This window comes from Argiope bruennichi, chromosome 6, assembly GCF_947563725.1.
Source record: "Argiope bruennichi chromosome 6, qqArgBrue1.1, whole genome shotgun sequence".
Classification (NCBI taxonomy): domain Eukaryota; kingdom Metazoa; phylum Arthropoda; class Arachnida; order Araneae; family Araneidae; genus Argiope; species Argiope bruennichi.
In genome coordinates this window covers 55,470,743-55,498,260 of record NC_079156.1, presented here as the reverse complement: position 1 = coordinate 55,498,260, position 27,518 = coordinate 55,470,743, and the positions used below count along the sequence as shown (strand labels likewise).

Here is a 27,518-nt window from a genome sequence, read left to right as displayed (position 1 = left end):
TTTCGTGACAGAGTATGGAAGTTTCTAGAAAGATCTCGTATCTTGGCTTCAAATAGAGATATCGCCCAGATTACCACATACTCGAAAATCTTAATTTTTATAATTAAAGTCGCTAAATTTGTCATCAATGGGGGATCACTGACAAGTTTCCATTCAGCATCCGTTAGAGTTGTCTGTAAAATTTTGTTCCCTACTATAAAAATAATAATGCAGGAAGTGTTGTCACAAATTCATAACAATATTTAAAACAAAAGCAGTTTTAATTGATTAACCTGTTTCTATAACACAAAAAATGTTTAAGGGTACTTGTATTATAATGCGAGTGCTCATAAATTTATGTAATATAATAATTTGATTGGCCATTCAATATAATTAATTAATTCATTAAACATAACTTTATAGGCAAAAGAAGGCATAACAGAAAACGATAATTGTGACAAATATAAAAGCTATCAGTAAATGCAAATTATAAAAAATAATTTTTAAATTTTAAGAAGCAGCAAATTATATTTATTTACTTTGAATACCTTCTCGGTCTAAATCAACACAATAAAGTCCTTCCTCGGTGCCTAAAACAATTCTCTCACGATCTATAATAATAAAATGGAAAACATTACTTATTATCAATCCATATAAACAAAGCGATAATTAATTCTAGAATAGAATTAAAAATATTACCAATAATGGCAGCAGATAAGGCATTTTTAACAATTGAAATAGTGTTATCTAAAATTTCTTTGGCTTGGAAAACCTAAAAAATGAGGAAAAAAATAATTTAGAAATTAAAAAAAGAACATACGTGTCTCTAAATGAATTATTGGCTGAACTGAAGAATGCAGTACAATCGTCAAATTGTAATTTTTTTAAGCGATAAATTGCCAAAGATGGTAACCTATTTCTCAGTTGATTTTTGGCGAGCATTTTTACAATTTGGCGAAATTTCCGTGCCGTGTTCTTTAGTTCAACCATATGAATTGTGACTCACAGTTCGAGATGGCAATTTGTTTCTACGGAGGATACGATGAAGCTCAGTGAGTGCATCCACCCATTTGTTCTTTTCGCTCTCTCGATCAACTAGCATAAGAGTCTGATTCTTCAGACCAGGTGGATCCATCATAGATGTAGTTATCTGGAAAACAATATATTAAAAAATTGAAATTTGCTTCCGCAAATTTTAAGTTATCATGGGAAAAGATTATTTTTTTAAAGTCAAGGGTTATCAATCCTACAGAAAAACAACATTATGATTTCACATGACTCATATTTCGCAATTACCAATATTAAGCAATGGTTTTTGACCATCTCAAAATCAATCCAGCTTTTTAAATTTTTTTCTTGAGACCAGAAGTTTTTTTTTCGTGAAAAACCAAAAAACCAGTTTGAAACAATCATTCAGATTAAGCATGCCTCGATATTCAGAAAACGATGGATTTTTTTCATTTCAAAATTGTTCGAACTCCAAAACTTTTTTGCCATATATATATATATTAAAATTATATATATATATATATATATATATATATATATATATATATATATATATATATAATTTTAATTTTTTTAGCTGCCAAAAAAAAAAGTTTTGGAGCTCGAACAATTTATCTATAAAACTTTTGATACCTCCCCTAGCTGTTTCGCGTTGATTCCCATTTTCTTCTTTGTTCTTCTTCGGGCGATAACATCTTACTACCCTACCCTTTATTTTCTGCTCATGCATTTTTTCAAGTTACAAAAATCTCAAACCAAAACAACATCATGTTCTCACATGATAATAACTATAATATCAGAACGTTCATTGATTTGTTAAATAAATATTGAACAAAAAGAGTTTAATTTCAAATTTACTTTCAATGTTAATGCAAGCTTACAACCTGACATAAACATAAACAGTTTTTATTTTTAGAAAAAAGAAATTAAAAGATTCAAAATTAATTTTATTATACATTGCAATTCCAATGCCGAAACAAATATAAAACTTAAATAAAATGTCATAAAAACATCTTCAATCAGTGTATGTACGCACGCGCATGCATAACTTTTATCAACATTTTGTTTTATTTTATTATAAGGTCTATTGTGAATAGAATAACACGAATTAAAAAAATATTCTTTGATTATAAATATTTCATTTAAAATTAAACATTGTGGTGGTATGTAGATTATTATGATCCATGCAGGAAGCAACAGGACGAATGTTTTTAGGAACATTTCTTTTAATAATCACATTCACACACTAAACAAGCACAAACACAAAGACAAGACATTCACGCGCGCGGCTTCACACTTCAGCATCACATCTCATTCTGATTACAATCGCAATGCACTATGGGATGACATATGGGATGGCCTAATCAGGCATCTCCATCTAGTATCCAAAAGAGAAAATAAGAGTAATGCAACTGCTACAACATTTCTTTCTAGAAATTCTTTTTGATGACTTTTAAATTTATAATTCGTATTCGTGCAATACAAAATTAAAAAAAAAAAAAAAAAAACCGAGGAGAAATGTGCCAGCGTTCTGATTCAAATCCTATCCCCTCTCCTCCCCACGGTGATCGGTAAGTCCTTTAAATTCAAAACGACGACTCGTATAGTCAGGGAAGTAATATGCATCAATAGTATAGTGGATGTGTTGAATTTGTTGAGATAGATTACAGCACCCCTTGGGGTTATAAGGAAGTTACAAAGAATAAAAGTCCAGTTAGAAAAATGTGCATAATACAATAAAGAACACGGATAAAAGTTTCATGGAGTTATCTATAAAAATTGGAGGAGATATTTCTCATTAAAATTATGACTAGCAAAAGATTTAGTATTAAAATTGAAAAAACGGATCTTCAGATCTCTTCCCCCTTTCGTTTTTTCACATCTTGCTTTTTATTATTTTTATTTATTTACTTCGTTAACTCGGAAAACTAAATCATACGAGCGGAGAATACGTTTTTCAATAATAGGACGGACCCTTTTTCAAGTCACGGTAAGTGCATATATTAATCGTAATATCTTCGCCAATTTTACGAATAATTAATTCCATGATATTTTTTTTCGCGTTTTTTTTTTATGGGAAAGCGCACACATTTATCTAATTGGACTTTTGGGCTCATTTCTTTTATTTTTTTGAGTTATTTTTTGTAGCTTTTTTATTTCGCAGCTAGAGATGACGTAACCTGTTTCAATAAATTTAGCACAACCACTTTACTGTAAATGCACATTACTTCACTAGCTGTAGGAGACGGTTTTGAATTTAAAGCACTTAAAAGGATTTTACTGATCATACTATATATACACCATTTAGTATAAGAAAAGATCAAGCTAATATTAAAAAACATTTTTAATATTAGAAAGTGAAAAAAAAAAAAAAAAACCCACGAAACGTTCAAAAAATTTTTTATAAAAAATTATGACAAAAATTAAAACAATATATATTGTTACGAAATTTCCGGGTTCGTTTGGATAGTGGAAGTTATATGGTGTGGAGAACGCTCAATCAGCAGGCGGCAGTAGAAAATAAAACAATGATGTTTATTTACACGAAGACACACAGGGCAAAACAAGGACGACAACTATATACAGCACAGAAGACGATTATCTTCAGCCGAGACGTGCACACAGCAGCACACAACAGGACTCCACTGCAGACAGTAGCGCACAACTTAGTTTAGCACTAGCTTGACTCCGTCGCTGCTCTGCTAATCTCTGGAAGATTCCTTCTTCACCGTCGATTCCGACTACTCCGGCAGCTGCAGACTGCCTCCTTTTATAGGTCTCAGGAGGCGAGGCTGGAAGCCTCTCAACCAATCAGGAACTTGCGAGGCGTATCTCGGTTTCTACTGGACGGATCTGGAAAATTCTCGATGTTTCGGGTATAATCTATTTTGGTGACAAAGTCGCCAAATTCGTCGCAAAGTTGCCAAATGGTCGCCAAGCTCTGGGACCTCCGACGCGACACCCGGACGCCGTCCAATACAGATGACTGTAAAACAGTCTTTCTGATGATGGAACCAACTATGCTGGGAAGCAGCATCACAGATTCGTAACAATATATATCAAATGAAAAAATGAAAGTAAAAATTTTGGAATTAATGCCGAATATATAAAATTGTTAAGTGAGGCATTAATGATATCAATCAATAAAGCACAAAATTCTCTACAATGTCTTCATAACATTGTACACTACGCAAAATATTGAAAAAAAAATATAATAAAAATATTGAACAGTATTTATGTGCAGACAATAGAAAGTGGACTGTTTTAAGTATTAGTTTATTTTTACCCTTTTCTCCGCCAGTTTACGTGCCGATTTTCAGATCCAAGAGTGCCAAGATAATAGGTTTACTTGACAATTCTCAAACTATGCTAGGATTTTGACAATTACTTCGGTTGCAGACAATAGCATTTTTTTTTTTTTTGTGTGTGTTTTATTGCCGGAGTAGTAAAAGTAAACAAGTACTTTGTTTTATTTTAAAATATCAAATCACTAAGAGAAATGTATTTATATCATAAAGGATATTATGCTAAGCAAAATGCTTCCAATTATAAATCTAGTTCTCAATAAAAATAAAGACGAAAATGTTTCATTTCCAAAAACTTACCCTAAATATACAAGGAATATCCTTCCTGTTAGCATGAATGACATCAGATTCTAGTACTGAATTGACAGAGAAATCTTCATCCCTAGAGAGAAAATAAAATGAAAATTGAATGTACTCACACTTTGCACAATACAGTCTATAATTACAACATCAATTATTTTAATTAAATACTGTAACATCAACTAACAATAAAAGATAAAGCATTCTACAGGTAGGCCAATTAGCCTAGGGTCGCCAAATTTGATACAACAATATTTTTCAGAGTGGAAATGTGCACTTTGAGGCGAGTTTTTGTAAATTTTAATTAGAATTCTCGCATTTTTGACTATAACTTTGAAAATATTATCGCACAAATTTTTTTTTTATATTATCTTAAAATTTAAAATAAAAAAGAATAGATATCATTTTACTGGTATGCATTTTCGATAATGTTGTTTATCTTTCCCGCCAATTTTAACAAATTTTCAAAATGATTTTTATGCCTCATTTACGACAATGCTTTTCATTGCTGCAACGAAATTCGAACACATTTTAATTGTTTATGTAAATTCGTCATTGCAGAGAGCTAAAGAATGAAAATTCTATTTGTTTTTAGTAATACCGAAAATAATTTTCCTTTTTGTTTCTTGTATGAAATCTTTAAATGAAATTTTCTGAGCTAATAATAATAAATCCAGTAAATTGATTATTTATAGTTGATAATTTATAAATAATTTTAATAATCACTTTGAATTTCAACCAAATGCAAGTGGATGCAAAATACGCAGATCCATTTTAATAATCCAAATCATTAGAGAGAATTTGAGACCGACAATAAGCAACCAAACATTAGATGATGTGGGCAGTAACCCACTTAGGGACGTTCATGTAATAGATAAACAGAACAGGTGCAAGGGTATTAAAAAAATGTGTATCACAATTTGAAATTTAAAATTACTTTGTGAAAGGAAAAATGAATATCAAAATATGTACAGATAATTAAAATTTAAACTAAACAAAAGCAATATCTTAACGAACAAACTGGTTGTCAAAAAGAACTATATGCTTTGGAGACGGGGAATGCGCACTTTGACCTTTCATCTAAAAATCTACATTTGAACTTTATTTATCATATCCATATAATTAAAACTAATTATATAAATGCTAGTACCTCATGTCTAATACTTGTGAAACGCATACGTAAGGTTGGGCACTTTTGTCCTGGGCTAAGTCATATAGAAAAAGTTTAAAATCACAGACAACGACAAATTGGCGCATCCAGCCTTTTTTCACACCACCTGGTTTTGGAACCTAGCAAAAAGAAAAAAGAGATAATTCGAAATCAAAAACATTTCAAATAAAATTTACAATGCAAAACCGGCAATTAATAACTTTACTTAAAAGCAAATGAGGAACTTTATAAAATTATTTTTCAAAACATTGTTTCTTTGAAATATAAAATAAATGAAATCAGTACTCCTTGATACTTTCTTACATACTTTGTAATAAATGTGTTATCCCCTGGCATAAAAAAATAGGACCTTCATTAGAGCCGTGAACGACACAAGTGCTCAGATTTTTATTATCAGAGTCCCGAACATGAGAGTTAATGTGTTTCGTAAAAAAAATAAAGAAAATCGAATATATATTTTGCAGATTGCTTGAAAGCAAAATTTGATATAGAATTACATAATTAATAACAAGATCAACACCTAATTTTAAATACCTGAGTGGTTACGTTATTGCATTTATACACATGAACCAGCGGGAGTTGTCTCCTTACAAATTTCTCGTATACTCTGCAATAAACTTGTCATGCCAGAGAACGTTTTGCAAGACATTGGCGTACATAGTTACGAAATATTAACCTTTGGCGTGAATTCAGCATTTTTACTGAATCTGTCGAGCCATCATTGGCAAATTTTTTGCCATTAATCCATGGCATGCGGCTTAAAGTATTCGAAAATCAAATTTGTGTTTTACACACATTTTTCTCAATCTATTGAAACAAAGATTTGACACAAAACTGCGCTTGTAGTTGTGGTGAAAGCTTATAAGCCAGTTAACAGCTACGCTACATGAGCAATTGCTTTTGTATTGTGGTCATATTACTGGGCTGCGAACCACAAGGTCCCAGGTTCTATCCTCGTTCATACTAATTCGCAACATTGGTGACCCGGACTTGATTTGAACACGCAACATAGACAAAAACTCTCATACCTAATTTGATATATTTAAGTCCTTCTGTTTTTGAATTATCGCGTTTACATGTTTCTGAAAGTATAAACCGACAGACAGTCAAGACGTGTTTGGGTTTGGTACAAAATTTGACAGGTGTCTGCACTATAGATATTAAATCTATGTACTGAATTTCACCTATCTAGCTTTCTTCGTTTTTTAGTTATCGAGTTAACTTATATTCGATCACCAGAGAGACAGACTTCCTCTGAATGAATTTTACTCAAAATTTGGTAGAATTGAACAAATTTGGTTTAATGCCTGTATACCAAATTTTATCCATATAGCTCAACATGTTTTTGAGTTATGTTTGACATATATTTTACGAAAATGTGTTTTTCGAACTCGGGGATGGCTAAAACGTCAAAACATATATTTGTTAAATCTCGAGTTCGAATTTTTTTTGTCGATAACTATACTTTCACTATACTACGTGTACGAGAAAGTAAAAAATAACATGGTACATTTCACAGTCGAAAACACAGAGTGAAAAAAACTTAATAATTATTATAGAATATTCCTTAACTAAAGAAACAAAAGAATAAACCTACTTTTACATATCCTTCATATGCTGTACCGATACCACGAGTTGGATCAATACCGACAGGCCTTTTAGCTGTGAAAATATCGAATAAGTTTAAATATCAATTTAAAAAATAAATATCAAAATCAACTTAAATACAATGTGGCACTAACTTTGATCAGGAGGCACTGGGCACATGGCAGGTACTTTTTCTTGGCAAACAACATGACAGGCAAAACCACACACTGAAATCGAAACATTTTTCAGTGTTATTTCTTTTCTATACATTTTACAACAAATATGAAAATCTCGTAAACAAAATTTCAATAATTTTCAAAAAAAAAAAAAAAAAAAAAATCACATAAAAAATTTACTGCAGTTCTCTTCATTAAATTATATGAAAGTATTGATTATTATTATTTTTTTCTAAGTGACTAAAACTACCATTCTTTTCGATTTTCCAATCAATATTTTAAAAAATAATAAGAAGATACTGACTGAGAATGAATTGAGCCATTTTTCTAGGAACAGAGTTTATACCTTTTGAATTAAGAAGGTATTATTCTCAATCTTGGGTAAATAGAGCGACCGGCCTGGCAAAAATTCGTTCCAGAGAATTCCTTTGCGATACGATGTTTGGCTCCATGGGACATCTTGTATTTTAAGGAGCGAAATCAAGTCAGGATGTACAATCCGAAACGACGCAGAGGTATTGGTCAAAAGTAATGAGAAGGTTCGGACGGTTCTTTAGTTGTCGCCAATTTAGTAAAAGATGTCATCACCGAAAGTGTGGAAGTCGCCAAATGAAAGATCAAAGGATGTTCACATCGATCGGTGGTCTACGTCAGCTGTTGGATTGCAATGAGACTGCCGGGGCGTCAGCCCTTGATGAGCGGAGCAATGTTACAAACCTGCAATGCTTCTTCTTAGAACGGTTAGTTCTATCACCGGAAAGACTGATTTACAATAATCTGTATTGGATGCTGCTCGGGTGCCGAACCAGTGATCCAATACAGATGATTGTAAATCAGTCTTTCTGGCGATAGAACTAACCGTGCTGGGAAGCCACATTACAGGCTTGTAACATGTAGAAATAAAAGGTACGCTATGAGTCTATTAATAATAAAGGAGGATGTTTGTGTGCACGTATGTGTTAGCACTTTACAAAACAGACCATTTCACCTAAAATTACCAAATTATTATATTTTGGTGGTTGGGCATATCATCTTCTAAATTTTAAAATCTTTTCAACCTTATCATTTTATTTACTGTATGATTTTTAAATATATATATGTAAGAATTTTTATGAAAAGTAGAAGGCAGGTTTGAAAACATAGAAGACGATTTGGATTTTTTAATTCTCTTTAATATCCATTCCGAGAAAGCAATTTATTTACAAGCAGGCGCGGTCAAGGCACGTCCAGAACAGCGCGGAACAAAAGCAGAAGTAAGAAAAAGAACGAAACAAATGATCTCTAATCTTATATAATATGAGCGACTGAATACACGTGTTGACTGTTGACAAGGGCAACGGAGGGATCATTTTCACTTGATACCAAGAACTGTTTGCACTGTAATTTTTACACATCTTCATATATGGAGTGGGGATCAGGAAACAAGAGAACACTTTAGAATGACCTCGACATGGGCCGAATTAGGTAAAAAATTTAGGAAATTAATTTAGATTAAATTAGATATTAAACTATCACTATACACACACACACATATATATTTGCATACTTTTTAACATTAGATTTCATTATGTAACTGAATTTCAAACCGTTTTCATTATTTCATCATTTGATTTTTCTTCCATTGTTAAAAGCTAAAGAAGAAATATTTTGCAAATTATTTGCACAATTTATATGAAGAATCAATGACAGAAATTAAATGACTGCAAGAGACAATGTGCAACGTTGAATAGATTACTCAGACAATTTTTAATGATACTCTGATGTCACGTGACTCGCCTCCGTTAGAAATGTTCGTGTAAACAGTAAACAGAACAAGTAATAAAAATAACATGGCTTTAATATCTGTCATAATCAGTGGCTGAAAAATATTTTCTGAGGTAACCATCAAATTATAGATAAGAAACTTAATTAGAATTAAACATAATCAATTTTTCCAGTGAACCAACTCATCATCAATGATGGCTAGTTTTAATTTTAAGCACAATGTGGAAGCTATGAAAAATTAATAATCTCTTCATGTAAGCAAATTTTTAAGCTACATTAAGAGCAATAAAATCAGTTTAAAATTATGCCAATTTTTTCAGCTGACTAACTGATCGTCAAAGGCGGTAAATTTTAATTTTAAGCAGGAAGTGGAAGCACTGAAAAATTGATAATTTCTTCACATAAACAATTTTTAAGGCTACATTAAAAGCATCAAGATCAAAACAATTACAAATAGCACAAACTTAAAATACCTTCACAGACTGCACCTTGTCTAATTAGACCAACCATGAGTGAAGTACAATGATTGCATTTTAACGGTGCTACAAATGTTCGTACCAAAAATTGATGGGCTTTGGGCTGCAAAATACAAAAATTAAATACAATAAATTATTTTTAGCAAATTTGATATGTTTAACATTTTGATGAATATGTAACAAATGGAAGATCGAATTTAATATACAAAGAAACCAAAAATAAGACATATGATCTAGTTACTACAAAAAGTTAATAGAATATTAGTATATTTTAACCTACTTTTGGTGGTAAACTAGAAGTTCTGGTTTCTATAATTGGTGATACAGGAGCTGACAACATTTCCTACAGAGAAAAGAAAACTTTATAAATGCAGTATTTTATGAATATCAATGTTGCACTCATTTAACATTCAACAAAGTAAAAAAAAAAAAAAAAAAAAAAAATCAAAACAGGCAAAATTATAGATTATTTATACCACACATACACACTTTTTTTTTTTAATTTACCAATTACCATTACTAAAATGCAAAAAGAAATAATGTACCTTTAAAACAGATAAACTATTATTGAGAAAATATTTTACGATAAAAAATACATAGAGGAAAATCACTATTGTATTTTATTACGATTTATAATGCTTTAATATTTTATGTCAGATATTTTGCTCCCCAATCTGGTTAATCAAACTATTTATTCCTATAATTTTTTTAAAAAATCCAATTTTTTCTTAAAGAAGGGGAAAAAAAACCCCACTTGCTATATAAGAAACGATATAAAACATAAATTTAAAAAATATATCTTCAATTTTTTTACCAATTAAAAACATAAAAATTAAGATTCGATAACCAAAATAATGAACCATTATTTAACAAGCTCTGAAATTCAAAAACTTTGTTATTCATTTTAATTAAAAGGTTAAATTGTGCCATTAATTATTGTATTAGTAGCTTTTAAATCAAGAATAATGCTTTAGAAATCATGAAACAATAAATAGAATCGTCCAGTTCCAATTCTTCGTATCTGTGTAATGCATTCTATAATAATACAATACATAAAATTTCGAAAAATGTCGTAATTTGTTTCATCAAATGATTGTTTCTAAATTCTAATGCAACCACAATATTGTACTTAGGGATTGCAATACCGGGATACCGAATACCGGTATTTTGAGCCATTTGTACAATTTTGTAATACCGGTATTCACAAGTTTAAATACCGGTTTTTCGGTATTTACTAGAAATTTTTAAAATGGTCTCCACTATATGTTCAGGTATCGCGAGCATAGCAATATAGTATATGTTTTTGTTTTTATGTCTCCCAAACGGGCGAAATTAATTAATTGCTTAAATCTAAATTAGCGAAACATGGATTATCCCTGAAAGAAAATATTGCATCCTTAACGACTGATGGAGCAACAATTGTGAAAAAAGTTGGAAAGTTGATTGGTGCAAATCAGCAGTTGTGCTATGCACATGGAATTCAATTAGGAGTAATAGGTGTATTATACCAAAAAAATAAAAAACAGAAGAATCCAAATATTGTGGATATAGAAATTTCGGATTCCAACTTTGAAAAGAGTAAGAGTGAGAGTGATATTGACAATGAAGATAATGACAATGTAATTGTTGAAGAAGATATTGCTAATGAGGATGAAATATTAACCTATTAAGAATTGCTTCCTATAATTTATAAAGTTCGAAAAATTGTTAAGATATTTAAACGTTCCCCTATAAAAAGGATATTTTACTAAAATATATACTAACTGAAAATAAAACAGAATATATGTTAATATTAAATTCTAAAACACGTAGTTTACTCCTAACGATGGAACGATTTTTGAAACTGAGAAGTCCAATCCAAAAAGCAATAATCGACTTAAACTTGTAAATTAATTTTTCAGATTGTGAATTCGACTTAATATCCAGAACTATATCAGCTCTACTTCCATTAAAACTGACTATTGAGGCATTGTGTCGGAGAGATTCTAATTTATTAACAGCTAATGCAACAATAAATTTCATGTTGCAGTCACTGAAAGAACAGCACACAAAAATCGCACAGAAGAAAGACATACCGAAATATAAAATGTCTTACGGTATTTACATAATTATAATGATTTTAAAAATGAAAATGAAAAAGAAGAAAAGAAAATAACCAATTCAAATCTGATTAAGTTTAGAGTAAATTTTCTTAACATTTTTTACCCACAACCCTATTCACATTCAGAAGAATTCGGTTCAATTATCGAAGATTATGATGTCACTACTGTCGATAGTGAAAAGGAATTGTCTCTTGAACAAAAATTAGAATGAGCGATAAATAAAAAAAATTTCAACGAACCAAAATACAATACAGAAATCAGCTATATCCAAAACCATCCAACGAGAAATCGATTTATTTGAAGATGAGGGATTTAGAGGTAAATACTTGGAAAAAGTATATCGCGCATTGCTAACAGTACCACCAACTAGCGTACATGCCGAAAGAGCGTTTTCGACAGCTGGTCACTTTTACACAAAATTACTTTTCAGGCTTAATGGCAGTACAATTGATGCATTATGCTTTTTAAGATCACATTTCAAAAAGTTGTAATAGTACCCCCGACTGAATAGTGATATTTAAACTTTTTTTGTGATTTAAATAAATAAGATGTTTCTTTACTTTTTTGTGATTATATACTGTTATAATTTATAAGTTACAAATTATTTTTTGTGATATGTACACTCTCTAACAAAACTGGCAAATAAAACAAAGAAACACCTGTGTTTTCTTTCTTTTTCTAAAATTTCTAATACCGGTATTAAGATTTAAAAAATACCGAATACCGGTATTGAACTTTTGGTCCGGTATTGCAATCCCTAATTGTACTTATACAAATTACTGACCCCACTGTTGTCCGATGCATTGGATTTACTGCTGGCAACAGATGGTGGCTGGTTATCCTCAACATCGGCTTCATCACCAGCACCAGCTGAATCACCACTTTCACTACGAGCAAGGCGAGTATTTTTCAAAAATTGATCTAGAAAGATTTGAAAAACATTAATAAATGCTATGCTTACTTCTTATACATGTGAGTTAAATTTTATTGCAATATAATTAATTTACAGTCACATTAATACAAGCAAATTAAATGTGTTACAATGCTCTACAATATTGTATAATATTATAAAACAATATTTCATAATACTATGCAAAATTACGAAATTGTATTATATCTTGTAATACAGATAATATATGAATGCCGATAAGATTAATACATCTTATTAACATAAGATATGGTACAATATTTCCACGCGTTGTTCGATATTCTGAACGTCAGATATATCGTGAAGATATCGCAGTATTATTGCTCGATATTTTGGTGAAATCAAGTTTCTAAGTTACAATCTTAAAGCTGGACATTCTATTAAAATAGAATGATTTCGTATTTGATTATAATAAAATGAGTGAACAGAAGAAGAGAGAGAGAGGGGAAAAAAACGAGTGCAAATACAAAATATTCCGCTTTTTTTGTTAATCAATTGGTTCTTTAAGTGTAAAATCTAAATTTCGAATATAAGAGCAATTCTATAGAATCTTCCTTAATTGATTTCAATGGCATACCGATGGAGGGGAGAAGTCTGCATGCATTAAGTGCCAAAGAAACGTAGCATTAGTACGTCTAAATTACTTTTTAAGGTCGAATGCAATAAGGGGAGGGGGAACGAAAAAATAATGCCATGCCTGAGGTAATATTTTCCCATGTTAATCATGATAAGAGCTATGGGTAAAATAATCGCATTATGCCCTTGGCGCAATTTAATTTGTTTATGCCACTTATTGATTCCAAGCAAGCTTTAAATTAGAATGAATGCAAAAGAACAAACATAAAACTTATGTGTTTCAACTCAAAATGAGAATTTTGAGTTAACACTGTTCTTTTTCCCAAAGATACAACTGTTTATTTCTCATTCTTAAGATAATTTAAATTCAAGCATCTCAGAATATTGGAAAAAAAAAAAACTGTTTAACTGGAGGTTATATATCAAATGCATGCTAAAACATTATTTACATGTTCTCAGAAAACAGCATGGCTCCCTAAACTCAACTGGCCAAGAGTCTCTAATGAACAAAATTCACCTCTCGGGTAATAAATCAATCACATTTAGCAAAAGGAGAGAGAATTTCGTAACGATATCTAGGTATCTAGGGCATCACCGCAGTATCTTTGAACGGGTGATTTGGGGACTTTTATTACTGATAAAGTTAACTTGCTTCACACATCAAAGCTCAATGTGTGTGTGTGTGTTGGCGCTCTACAGAAAAGACCATTTGACCTACAGCTACCAAATTTGGTACATGTATAACTTAGAGGCCGGGAATGTGCACCTGGGGTCCCTTTTTTTTGAAATTTTAATTATTAATTAAAAACTAACTTTCCCACCAAAAAATCTTTTCATTTTCCCCAACGCCAAATGAGAAAGGCTTCAGTTCCCCCCCCCCAACAGTAATGAGGCTAGGATTAACATTTTTCGGCCGGCCGATTATTTTAAACGATTCTGTTTATTTTTTTAATGTTTTATGCATTTAAAATTAAACATTGTTAATTCATCGATCTTTCAGATTCATTCTGAAGTACTTTTGAATTAAAATAACACAGAATAAAGGATATTGAAAATTTCTAATCTGCCTAGCGTTACCCCAACTGGCGTAGAAAAATTCACGCATTTGCGTTACAGTAACGCGTTGAAAATTCACGCATGCGCATTATGTTCTGATTGTTGACAATATTATCAACGGATGATTCTTGATTTAAATTATTTTTAGGTTAGTTGCATGCTTTTGTAATTAAATTGTATTTATGTTAGTTATATATTTTTTGTATATGCTTATAGTTTTTTTAAGTACATCATTTTTTAAGTAGTTTTTTTAAACCTGTTTTCGGCCGATTATTTTAAACAATTCTGTTTATTTTCTTGGTGTTCGATCCATTTAAAATTAAATATTGTTAATTAATCGATTTGTTCATGATGAATCTGAGAAAATTTTGTTGAAAATTTTTTGAGATATTACATAAATTAAGATATATATTCTTTAGTGCCCATAAAGTTTAAACGCTCAGTGACTATTATCAGTAATCATATTATTAAAAAAAATGATTTGTTTCAGTAAAAAATATTATTATATTAATTGCAGATTAATCATTTACACTTTAATTTAAAGCATAAATTCTACGGAAGCTAGCTAACAGAGAGATACATGTTACGTTATGATTGAAGGCTTTTATAATATTATGAGAGAATTATATGACTATCAAAATTTGAAGTTTTAAAATATTTTAATGAGGAAGCTATTAAAGTAGGAATTGCATAAAATATTTAATTACTAGCCGCCTTTGGCGACCAGCTGATTCGCTAACTACTTAAAAAACGATGTACTTAAAACTATAAGCATATACAAAAAATATATAACTACCATAAATACAATTTAATTACAAAAGCATACAACTAACCTAAACATAATCCGTTTATAATAGATTAAAATTTAAACGAGCATTAAGATTGGTGAACCGATTGGGCGCCAAAGGCGGCTAGTTATTCATAAATTAGGACTTTGTAAATGAAATGAAAAAAAAAAAAAAAGCTTTACACACATTTACTAGTCATAACCCTTTATGTGTATAGAAAATTTTGTTGCTAGATTTCAATCAGAAAATATTTTACTCTATCTCCAGATCAGAGCAAGTAAGAAAACAGAGTATTTTTAATAATGCATAAAGAAAATATAATCAAAAGTAATTTTTTAGCAATTTTAAATTATTCAAATAAGAATGACTGAAATTCTGAACTATTTTTGCAAGCGACTCTGGGAAAAAAAAATGAAGGAAGAAAGCTTTTCGAATTTTTGAGATAATAATATTTTTCTATGTGATTCTAGTTGGGACTTTGAATTAAATTCATGAAATTCTAAACTAGAAGCGTTTATTATCAGTACCCTTAAAGTAAAATAACAGAATTTTTAACTAAAATTTTATGTAATTCTTCATAATAAATTTTTTACATGTTTTTAAAATTAATTTCAATTATACTTGAATTAAAAGGAATGAGAAATGAACTTGCTTTTCAAGCTAACGTTCCATGATTGTAGTATATTTCATGGTACATGAGAAAAATAAGAAATAAATGATGCTTTGGGCATAAAAAATATTAAATTTGAATTAAACAGAGAAAAAAAATAGTCTTCAAATGTTATTAACATTAAAAGATATTCATAAATCATTGTCCCACAATACACAAATGTATATATACTACACAAGCTCCCATTGTACAAAAAAGTATGAATTCACATTTACAAAATGTGCTTGAACATAAAAGACAAACAATTTTACAGTACAAAGTGAAAAGGGAAAGAAAACTCTCAAAATACATTAAGAATTGTATAACTAAAAAATAAAATCCTACGAATGACAAAGTGAATAGTTGCAATCTATAAAAAAATTGCAACACAAATAAAAAGAAGGGAATGAAAAATAATACAAAATAAATATAACTTCTTTTTTCTTCTTCTTAAATTCATGTAATCAACAAATTACTTACAGTTGTCTCCTGCAGAATCTAATTTTTGCTGCAAATCTCGAATAATATGATCTTTCTTCGAAGAATCATTCTTCAAGTTCTCTACTTTCTGTTTTGTTTCTTTCAGTTCTCTGCAATTATAAATAACATTCAAGAAAATATTAAATAGAGCATATAAGTAATTTTTTATATACATAATAACAAAAATAGATTAGAATTTCTCGAGATTTTTGCAGGAATTAAAATATATGACAGCAATGTGTGGTTATGAGAACTGTAATATAACAGTTTTTTCAGAATGTATATCAAGACGAATCAAAATTTAGTTTTCAAGAATGTAAAATCAAAGAATATAAAAAACATTATAAATGAAATAATAAAAGTTAAAAGAATACAGCTATCTGAAAGCACCGTTTATATATATTGCTCATTTATATGTCAGTACATCACAGTCTTGATTTGTTTGTAATCGTTGTGATGATAAAGTATTTGATTTATACGACACTACAAGGCATAAAGCTCCGGCTATAGGATCGGATCCGTAAATGATGAATATTCAGAGGATACAGAGTGGTTTTAAAGAATATGTGGACTGTGATTCCAATATATTAATTTGGGGATAATTCATATTTGATATATTAAAAAGGTGACAAATCAAGTGCTACTGATTTAAATGACAACATAGAAAAATTTGAAGAAACTTTTCACTATTTTTTTTAAACTCAATGAATTTGATTTGATTTATAATGCTATATTTAAATAGCACAAACAATTAGCACATTCGGCGACGATTGAAGACTTTTTAAAATTAAATTCTTACCATTTTATTTCTTCTTTTATACAATTGGTGCATACACATGAACCATATAAAAAAAAAGAAGTATAATATTTGCTCTCAAAATATGCAATAAAGATGTGAATTTTCTTATATTTTATGATAAAAGTTTAATTTTCAAATGTCATTATTGTTTTAAAAGTTACACAGCAATGTACCAGTACTTCTTGTGTACAGCCGACCATCCTGCTACCATTGAACGAAGCAATATCGATAACAATGCAACAGTACTATAATTTCTTTGATATCATTAATTTTAAATGAATTTGCATTAATGATTTGCATTGAATTTGTAATAATCGGTGTTTATTAACCTTTTTACAATTGACCAGCCTAATCGAACGGAAAAATTTTATCCTGCAGTCCAGTTTCTGTTTTAAACGAGAGGTAAAGGATGTAAAACGAATTATCACCAAGGATGTCTTTGCTTTATAAATTTCACTCCTCGGTTGAAACCGAAACCGACCTGCCAGGGTAGAATTTGGGCAGCCAGTTGAGCCGGGGCAGCAGTGAAGAAGTTAAAATTTCGAATATACTCTTTCTATTCATATATATTATCTCATGTTGGTGTTATATATATCACCTCATGTTGGTGTTGGTGTTATATATATCACCTCATGTTGGTGTTGGTGTTATATATATCACCTCATGTTGGTGTTGGTGTTATATAAATCATCTCATGTTGTTTGTTGGTGTCATGTTGGTGTTTTTATCATGTCATGTTGATGTTTGAAGTAAATAAAAGCAATTAAAATTTAAAATAATATACTTAAAATGTATATTATTTTAACAGAGCTAAATTGATTTACATTAAAATTCGTACAATTTATGTAGTTAAAATTAATAAAAGTAATTTACAACTATTTTACTTTAAAAAAATTAGAAATGAGTATCTTTTTCTTCAATGCATTATGAAATCACACTGATTTACAAATGATCTAATAATAAATCTATGGTAACTAACTTTTAATTTTTTTTTTTTTTTTGTATTTAAATGCCAATGCTTCTAAAAAACCTACTTTTGTACTAAAACTAGTTCCGCCCTGACTTTACTCAATTCATCCGCAATTGACTGTTTCGCTTGTATCTCACTGTTTAGACTAGATTGAAGATTGAGTAATTCCATCTTTTCAAGTTTCTGTGAGCGTCTATTCCGCCAGTTCTTCTCCTGAAAAAAAGAGGAAACAATTTTAAACATCAAATATAAATGATCAAATTTTTAGGACTGAAAAATTAATTTGGAAAGATGGAAAATTAAGATTATACAGTTTTGCTTTTATTTGCAATGCTTATTAAGTGAAATATACCTACAAAGGATAAAATCCATTAAATAAATATCCTTATAGTTAAACTCGATATTGAATCGACATAGTTTACTATGAATCCCAAAAGTCAATATATTTTAGTGGAATTTAAAATTAATATTGTGTCTGGTTTATGATAAGAATAGAATTGCAGCAGTAGAAAAAAAGCTATAGAGTAGTAACAGCCTTGTTTTAACTTCAATGCTTTCAATATAGAACATACGAAAAGGTGAAACAGTACATTGGCCAACTTTTGCAAAAAGCATGGAACGTAAAAGCCCTATTAGCACAAGATATAGTCTGATATTTCTACAATGTTCTTTAATATTCTGAATGCTAGACAATATTGTGAGGATATCATAACAATTTTGTCGGATATTTGGTGCTAATAGGGGAAACTTCAAAAATAAAATGTTTTACATAAATCTATGATTAATGCCAAGTGGAAACTCTTTTATGGAATTTCAAGCACGGAAGTTTCAAGCACTCAAGTTTTCAAGCATGGAAGTGCAATCATTAGAAGCCTTTGTTATTTTAAAATTACTAAGTTTATTATTATTATAAAAACTGTTGAAATTGATACTTTTTGTTGTATATTATTCATACAGATAGGTTTATAACTGCTGCTTTTAAACTGAATAACTTTTTTTTAATGTTTAAGAAAATCCAAGTTCAAAGAGGTTTAATAGTTTTCCCTTTGACATATTTTGTTCAAAAGTATGACACCCATCTAAAATTTTCGAGAAAAGACTACATTTTATCCATATATCGTGTTAAATTAAAAAGCGGACATTTTTTTCCCCCACCGTACTTAGAAAGGCTTAAAATGTGCATATTCATTAAAAATCTTGAGATCGAATTTATTGACATAACAATTTCTAGGTAACTGAATAACTTTTGTTCCAAATACAAAGTTTTATTACAGTGAACATTATTCAAAAAATAAAATCAGTTTAAATATATATCAGTTAGCATTATTTAAAATCACAAAACATCAATTAGCAAATTATACATTCACAAATATGTCAGTTCATTATATATATATTCATAATTAGGATCATTTAACTAATTGTAATGATATACTCGACAGCTTGTACAAGCCAATTCAATAGACAACAGAAATTACGCGAAGATAATATGGAAAGCATGAATCACCTGTGATTCACACCTACTATCACATTAGATTATCTCTTTTCCACTACAATTAAGAGAGCCAAGAGGAGAGGCATCTACTTAGATACATATTAATTGTAATACTAATAATAGATTACTAATTGTAATGATATACTCAACAGCTTGTACAAGCCAATTCAACAACAGAAATGACACAAAGATAATATGTAAAGCATGAATCACCTGCGATTCACACCTACTATCATATCAGATTATCTCTTCTTCATTATAATTAAGAAATCCAAGAGGAGAGGCATCTACTTAGATAGATATTCAAATCACAATTGTGGGTCATCATAGCAAACATTTAAACATATAAATTGAAGAAACTCACAGCAGTGGATGGAGTGAGGCCGCTACTTTTGATGTTTTCTAACTCTTCCGTCATCTTGATAGCTAAAGCTTGTAAATAGCTTCGGGCATCCTTCTCTTCACTCACCCTACAGATCAAAATAAGATTATTAGAAAACATAAAGGACCCTTAACCCTTTTAATGACTTAATAACTCAAGAAATTGGGTTCTGTGTTAATTTTTTTACAGTCATAAAACAAAGCAACAAAGTTGCACTTTCATAATTTAGGGGAGAAAAATCATGATGAACCAGAGAAATCGAATAAGAAAGCGGAAACGGGTTTTAAAATAGGCGATGACTAATGACAATAAAAGATAACTAATTTTACATTGAAGTGTTTACATTAATTCTACTACCTTCTCTTTTCAAAAAACAGATGGCGTTACCTTATTAACATCGAGGTATATTTCGAATGATCTTTCTTGGGGGGTCATTAGATTGTATTCCTAAATGAATGTAGTGTATTTTTCGTGTTCGTGCTTGTTTTGTCTTGTGAAATGTGGAACTTAGAAAATAATTAAATAACTGTTCCTGCAACTCATTTATTATTTTCATCTACCTCAGTAATGAAGGTTTAGCGGATTGGAATGCGCGAGGATAGAACCTGGGACCTTGTGGTTAGCAGACCAGTAACATAACCATTATGCAAAAGCAACTGCTCGTGCAGCGTAAATGTTAACTGGCTTATATGTTATTCACCACAGACTCTCCCTCCAGTGAGTCGAATGATATGGCTGTTGAGTGGTGATGTATTAGCTGTTGAATCTAATGCGCCTGTACCCAGTTGAGTAGCGCCAAGCGTTATGGCGAGCGTGTGTGGGGGAGTGGTTGCTGATGCTGCTGCAACATGTGAGTGTGACGACTTTGGTTTGCTGCGTCAAGTGAGTCTGACGACTTTGGTTGCGGGTAGATAGCGCCACAACAGCTGGACGAATGTTGAAGGTTCATCGTCCGGGTCACCAATTTAGCGGATTGGAATGCGCGAGGACAGAATTTGGGACCTTATGGTTAGCAGTCCAGTAACATAACCATTATGCAAAAGCAATTGCTCGTGCAGCGTAGTTGTTAACTGGCTTATACGTTATTCACCACAAAGCTATAAAAAGTCTGAGCCCTCTACAATATGAATAATTAGAACATATGATTTTATCATTAACTAATTTAAAAAAAACGGGAGTGGTTCAACCACAACTTTCACACATACTCTCTAATAAAGGTATTATCCCCTCTTCCACATAAAATTGTGGATCTATGGCAATAATCGTGATCGTCACATGTAGTCGCGTTTTTATTTTTTACACATGCAGGTTGTTTACTTTGTATTATAATAAAGAACAGGTATTTACGCGTTAGTTGCATTGGATTTAATTTTCAATAGTTACGAAAAATCAATCTTTGGCATGAATCTAGCATTTTTAAAGAATCCAGTTCAGATTTTCAATCGCTAGAATGTGGCTAGTACACAAGTACCAGAAAATCAAATATGTATTTTGAATATTCTTTTCTCGGCCGGCTGGAACCAAAATGTAACATAGGATTAAAATTATAGTCAGAAGATCACATACCAAATTTCATTTATTTAAGTCGCTACGTTTTCAATTATTAAATTTACATAAATGCGAAAGGTCGAATCAACACAGTCAACCCTTGGTCAGATCTGATTACAAATTTCATTAGTTATTTTAGATACTAAGTCAGTAAATCAAATTTCATCTATCTAGCTCTTTATGTTTTGTAGCTCTTCCTTTGTATGGATTATGTTCAAAATTTGATAGAAATCAAAGATTTTGGTTTAAAGTCCATATACAGAATTTCATCCGTATAGCTCAAAGCCTGAGCTCAAAGACTAGCTCATAGACTGACATATATAATTTTAAAAAAATTGTCTTTCAGATTGATGGAGGATTGAAACGTGGAGGTTCATCAAACTCTTGTATAATATTTGACAATTACAAAACTTATTTATTGTTAACTTCGTATATGAGAATTAAAGTTAAATATTAGAAACCATAGCATTTAAAATAAGATATTATTCTTAATTTAATAACACTTCTTTAATTTTATGCTTTCCCTTAATTAAACTACATTTTTGTACTTAGTTTAGCTTAAAATGTGACAGGAATAAGTTGCATTTATTTTTAATGGAATATTTTAATTATATTCATAGATGTGGTGACAGATGTTTAAGTTTAATGAAATCAATTTTGTAGAACAAATGTTAACCCTCATCTATCCAGAGAGATGCAAACAATTCTATATATTACTATTTATAATCTTTTGAAATCTTTTAGAATTTGGGCAAATGGTTATCATAAGCATAAACTGATAGGATTTTTATGATCATATTATAAATAATATAATTTGAATTAGATATTTAAAGAACTTCATAAAAATATATATCCAGAACTTTAGTTTTAATTGAAAATCTTGAAAAAATTTCAAGAATTAAAAAAAAACACAAAAAAAACTCATATTTTTATTTTTAGATATTTGGGGTAGTACTAAATTTAATATGAATTAATAAGAAAATTAATAGCATAAAAATATATTCTCATAAAATATTTGTCTTCTTTACCATAGCTTAAATAAAAGTTCAAGAGTTTCAATATAAATTATTATAAAACAGTTTTTGAAGTATATAGCACTAGAAACAATGCATTTCAATTGTCATGTCAAAATTCAATATGAAAACAAATTTAAAATATTAAAATATAAATATCAATCAATCTTCTAAATTCATTCTATAGATAATTTTTACAAATTTCAAAACATATATTTTCGGTTAAATTAAAGAATATGGTACAATCGTCAAACTGTAACCCTTTTAAACACTATAAATTGCCAAATATGATAAGCTATCTGTATTCTTTAGTTAATATTTGGCGAGTTTTCTACTGTTTGGCATGATCCAGTATTGACTGGTGAAATTCTCTTAACATATTTATTAAATAAAACATAACATATTTATTTAAATAAAAGGCCTTTACCATTGAATGATTTCAGACACTTGAGACTCCCATTTGGCGATGGAATCTTTTTTATCTTTAAGGTGGTTGATGTCGTCATCATTTTTATGGCGATCTTCTTGTTGTCTGTTTACAACCTGGGTTAACTATAAAAACAAATAAACAATTATTAAAATGTTTCATTTTTTTTTTTTTTTTTTTTTTTTACGAAATGCATATTAAAAAGCATCAATCAGCAAAACCTGTAAATCAAATATAAATACCCTATCAACTTCCTGTTCAAGCTTTCTAGTTTCTTCCTGTAAGATGTTTTTCTCTCTTTCATGAACTTTCTTCAATTCGCTCATCATCTCTTTGTTCTCTGCAGAGCTGCAAGCCATTGAAAAAATATTTAGAATCAAAATAATTCAAATTAATAACAGATTGCACTTATGTGATTAAATAACCACTTCAAAGTAAGCATTTTGATATACTATTATTTTTGCAAAAGAGAAAAAAAAAATCTGTTGTCAATTTTTGGAAATTAATAATTGGTCAGTGAACTATCCATGGAGATGGTTCTATTTTATAAAGCAAATTACATTCATTTAGTATACTTTACAGTAGAATTTCAGGTACTTGTTTATTTCTACGGACCTCGGGATAAATCGTCAAAAAATTACGCCAACTTGGACATTGGCAACTTGGCGTCATTTAAAAATCTCCAAGTAGACCGCGAAATGTAACCATCTTGGGAGCTTGCTGTTCTTGGCTTAATCTGAAAATCACTAAGCCAGAGGGGGTGGGGCATAAAAATAAACAAGAAACCGCGTTTCTCAACCTATGACAAACGCATATTACATTATGTTAGTGATATTTGATATAGAAAATATTTAAAAGATTAATTCAATGGAATGCAAAATGCTCCGCCCCTTTTAACATTTTAGTTTAGCCTTTAATATCTAGATACATACATATGCTGTTTGGCGCTCTCTCTTTTTATGTGTCATAAATTAGTAAAAAAAGTAAATTATGTAATTTTTCATTTTTTTAAAATTTTATGCAAAAGTAATTTATGTAATTGTAAATTATGTAACAGCATAAACAGAAGAAATAGTTTCTGTTCTGTCAGAAACTATTACTGACAGAACAGAACGTCGTCTCATACCATCGTATTCGTAACTATCATAGAGGTGATATACTGATCAGCTCTATGGTAACTATTGTGGTCAATAAACAGTTTGATAGGCATGTTACGGGAATTTTATTAAATAACAAAATATTTACAGTAGAAAAAAAACAAAAACAACTATGTACAGAATTTACAAACATATAAGAAATGATAATAAAAGGAAAACGTTTACAAAGATTTTCTCCAGGTAATATTATAGAAAAATTACCTGGAATAATAACAAGCAGAAAGATATTATTATATGAAAAAAACACACACACGAATTCTGTGTTTCATTTGTTATCATGACATAGTCGATGCATTTATAAAAAATCTAATAAAAAATAATTTGGTTAATGGTAAACAAAGAAAATCTCTGTTTCATTGGTGTTTATGAATGCTAATATATGTGAAGAAACTGTAGTACTTTTTCCCCTCTTTAGTTTTTGTGAGTATGACACTAGATGTTAAGAGCCAGGGAGACAAGAAAAGATCTCTATTTTCACTGATTAATTTAACTATTCTATGGATTTTTTGTCTGGAGAGAAAGTTGATGGCGACTCTTTTCAGCTATTCTTGTTCATGGGTTGGCGATGTTTTTATTATTTTATTTATTTATTTATTTTTAATGCCAAGAGATTGTGAGGATGCATTTTGCAGCATAAGGAAGTGCCATGCCAATCCCAGCACAACTGCACTGATCATTCTCCGACAGATTTAACCTTTTGAGGTAGACAAGGAAAGGGCCATGCTTGAAAAGAAAGTAGTATCAACTTTGATCCAGTTAGTGGAAAGCCTATTTCTGACAAGCATGATTAAAATATTTTAATGTCTTTCAACACATGTATCCCCTCAAAATCCTATTTAAATAACTGAAGTAATTAAAAAGAAGTATTGAACATCGCTGGAAAAATGAAGTTATTTTCGAATAGAAAGAAAATTAAGCCATCTACATCAAGATTTATTACAATGAATTACGCTCTTTTGTTTAATTCACCTTCATAAGTATTAAATACCCTTAATGAATTTTTCTCCCTTATTTACAACATGGTACATTATAATCAAGCTTTATTATAATGTAAAAGTTATTTATAAAATAATAAATTCAAAATATTTCCTTAATCACAATATTCCTATTAAAGATGCTCTAGTTTTTAATCAGAAAATGATATTATTTATATTTATATTTGATTTTTAATTAAATCATATAACATTTAAATAGTTTGGCGAATCCCTAGCTTATATACAGTACTGAATTTTCAATCTATTACATAAAATGTTCATATATTATATAAAGTTTCTTACCTCTCAGAGCGAGCTACTTCGATTTTTTCTTTTAGTGACATAATCTAAAAAGTAATAGAAAAAATAATCAAGCCTTTTATCATTTCTATAAAAAAATAATAAATATTTTAAATATTTTTGATTAAATTAATAAACAAATTCAAAATATTTGCATTAAAAATCAATTTTTTTATACAACAATAATTTTAGCAATTGATATTTTTCAGCCTGTGAATCGCATCGTATATATGAAATTTTTTCATTCCACTAATAATTAAAACAAATTTACAATTAATAAAAAAATCTAACAGAAATAATATGAGAACAATGAGGAGAAATAAAATATAAATAATTTAACTGAAATATTTATGTTGATATTCACTCAAGGAAATTCATAAGATTAAATTTTTCATCATAGTACAAAACTCAAGTAAATAAATAACTTTATAAAATAAAAATCATCATCATAACACAAATCATTTTAAACCTCTATTTTATCTTAATTTAAACCATGTCTATTATTATATGAAGATCGATCAGAATTATTAACGAAAATGAATAATAAGCATGTATGGTATAGAAATCTTATTAAAGAACTAAACCACAAAATGGAATATTTTACAGATTATATACTTTAAGAACAGTTTTTTCCACAATTCAATATTTAGAGTGCAGGTAAAATATTACATTTACCTCTCTTTCCATTGCTTCAATAGTTATATCAGCTTCTCTGAGTTGTTCATGGAGAGCTGCTATATCTATGTGATGTCTAGCTTGCTGTTCTGTAAGAGCTTCATTCTTATGTAAATCCATTCTCTCCAATTCCATTTTTAATCTGTATATTTCAAAAAGCAAAAGGTTACTGGAAAACTGAGACAAGAAATACTACAATTAAAGAAATGTAAATTGATAGACCCTGCAACAAAAATTATTAATATATGAATGAGAGGAAACAATAGCTAAATCTGATTATCATCAACTATTTTTACAGCAGTTTTTTTCCCCACATGGTTTATGATTAATAATTTTTTTGATTGATAATATCTTTAAAAAAAGTTTCTTTTTATTCTTGAGTTTATTATATTATAAGAGTAACCTCTCCTCCCCTAAAAAATTGGCAATTTCTTTTTCTCATCTAAATAAAAATCTTATGAAAAGAATACGGAATTCCTGACAGAATAATGGCTAACATGCTTGTAAGAAGAAGAAGAAGAAGAAAAAAAAAAGACATTAAATAATATACTTGTAAAGAAAGAGGGAAAAAACAACAATTGAATAATATACTTGTAAAGAAAAGGAAAAAAAAAAAAAAACTGAATAATATATTTGTAAAGAAAGGAAAAACACAATTGAATAATATACTTGCAAAAAAAGAAAGGAGGGGTTATTGAATAATACAGTAATAATAATAGAGAAGAAATAATATATTAAAAAATATACTTGTAAAGAAGGAAAAGAATTAAATAATATACTTGTAAAGAAGGAAAAGAATTAAATAATATACTTGTAAAGAAGGAAAAGAATTAAATAATATACTTGTAAAGAAAGAAAAAAAATAACAAATAATCTATTCATAAAGACAGGAAAAAAATATTAAATAATATACTTGTAAAGAAAGGGGAAAAAATAACAAATAATATATTTGTAAAGAAAGAGAAAAAATATTGAATTATATACTTGTAGAGAGAGGAAGGGAAAAAAAATTGAATAATATACTTAAAAAGAAAGAAAGAAAAAAGTAGTGAATATATACTTACAAAGAAAAAAGTTTTAAGATGATTTTAACAAATATGTTTATTTTAATTCAATACTTGCCTTTTGAAGTTAAAAATTAATTTTTTGAAATTACATAAACTTGAGCTTTCCTTCAAAATATTTCGCTTCTCCATTTATAACATTTTTCCAAAATCTGTGAAATAACTGAAAACATTTGTGCCATCGGTTATTGCATTATATTCACTTAGTCTTCAAAGAAATAAAAAAATTTAGGTACTGTTAATTTTGTTTTTGGCCTAAGAAATAGGTGAAAATCAGCTGTTGTGAGATTGGTTAATACGACGGATGTTCAAGAGAAATAACATTCTTGACAGGTAATTTTAGCAAGTGAGCGATAAACATATACTCTAAAG

The 27,518-nt window shown here is 29.4% G+C and overlaps 1 protein-coding gene across 8 annotated transcripts in view; it reads right to left on the bottom strand.

Moving 5' to 3' along the window:
• The window catches only part of LOC129971266 (serine/threonine-protein kinase MRCK alpha-like), a 464,419-nt gene that overhangs the window by 19,465 nt on the left and 417,436 nt on the right, over positions 1 to 27,518 (bottom strand). For 6 of the 8 annotated variants that reach the window (XM_056084867.1, XM_056084868.1, XM_056084872.1 and 3 more), the window contains exons 17-33: positions 26,083 to 26,224; positions 25,411 to 25,454; positions 23,219 to 23,324; positions 22,977 to 23,101; positions 19,971 to 20,076; positions 18,179 to 18,327; positions 16,346 to 16,455; positions 12,653 to 12,789; positions 10,047 to 10,109; positions 9,764 to 9,869; positions 7,506 to 7,577; positions 7,361 to 7,425; positions 5,743 to 5,882; positions 4,593 to 4,674; positions 986 to 1,129; positions 679 to 751; positions 519 to 590 (exon numbers count right to left, since the gene is read on the bottom strand). In XM_056084867.1, the coding sequence (XP_055940842.1) occupies positions 519 to 590; positions 679 to 751; positions 986 to 1,129; positions 4,593 to 4,674; positions 5,743 to 5,882; positions 7,361 to 7,425; positions 7,506 to 7,577; positions 9,764 to 9,869; positions 10,047 to 10,109; positions 12,653 to 12,789; positions 16,346 to 16,455; positions 18,179 to 18,327; positions 19,971 to 20,076; positions 22,977 to 23,101; positions 23,219 to 23,324; positions 25,411 to 25,454; positions 26,083 to 26,224 (1,736 nt within the window). The remainder of the gene's footprint in view (positions 1 to 518; positions 591 to 678; positions 752 to 985; positions 1,130 to 4,592; positions 4,675 to 5,742; positions 5,883 to 7,360; positions 7,426 to 7,505; positions 7,578 to 9,763; positions 9,870 to 10,046; positions 10,110 to 12,652; positions 12,790 to 16,345; positions 16,456 to 18,178; positions 18,328 to 19,970; positions 20,077 to 22,976; positions 23,102 to 23,218; positions 23,325 to 25,410; positions 25,455 to 26,082; positions 26,225 to 27,518) is intronic. The other 2 variants (XM_056084869.1, XM_056084873.1) reach the window with 1 other exon arrangement.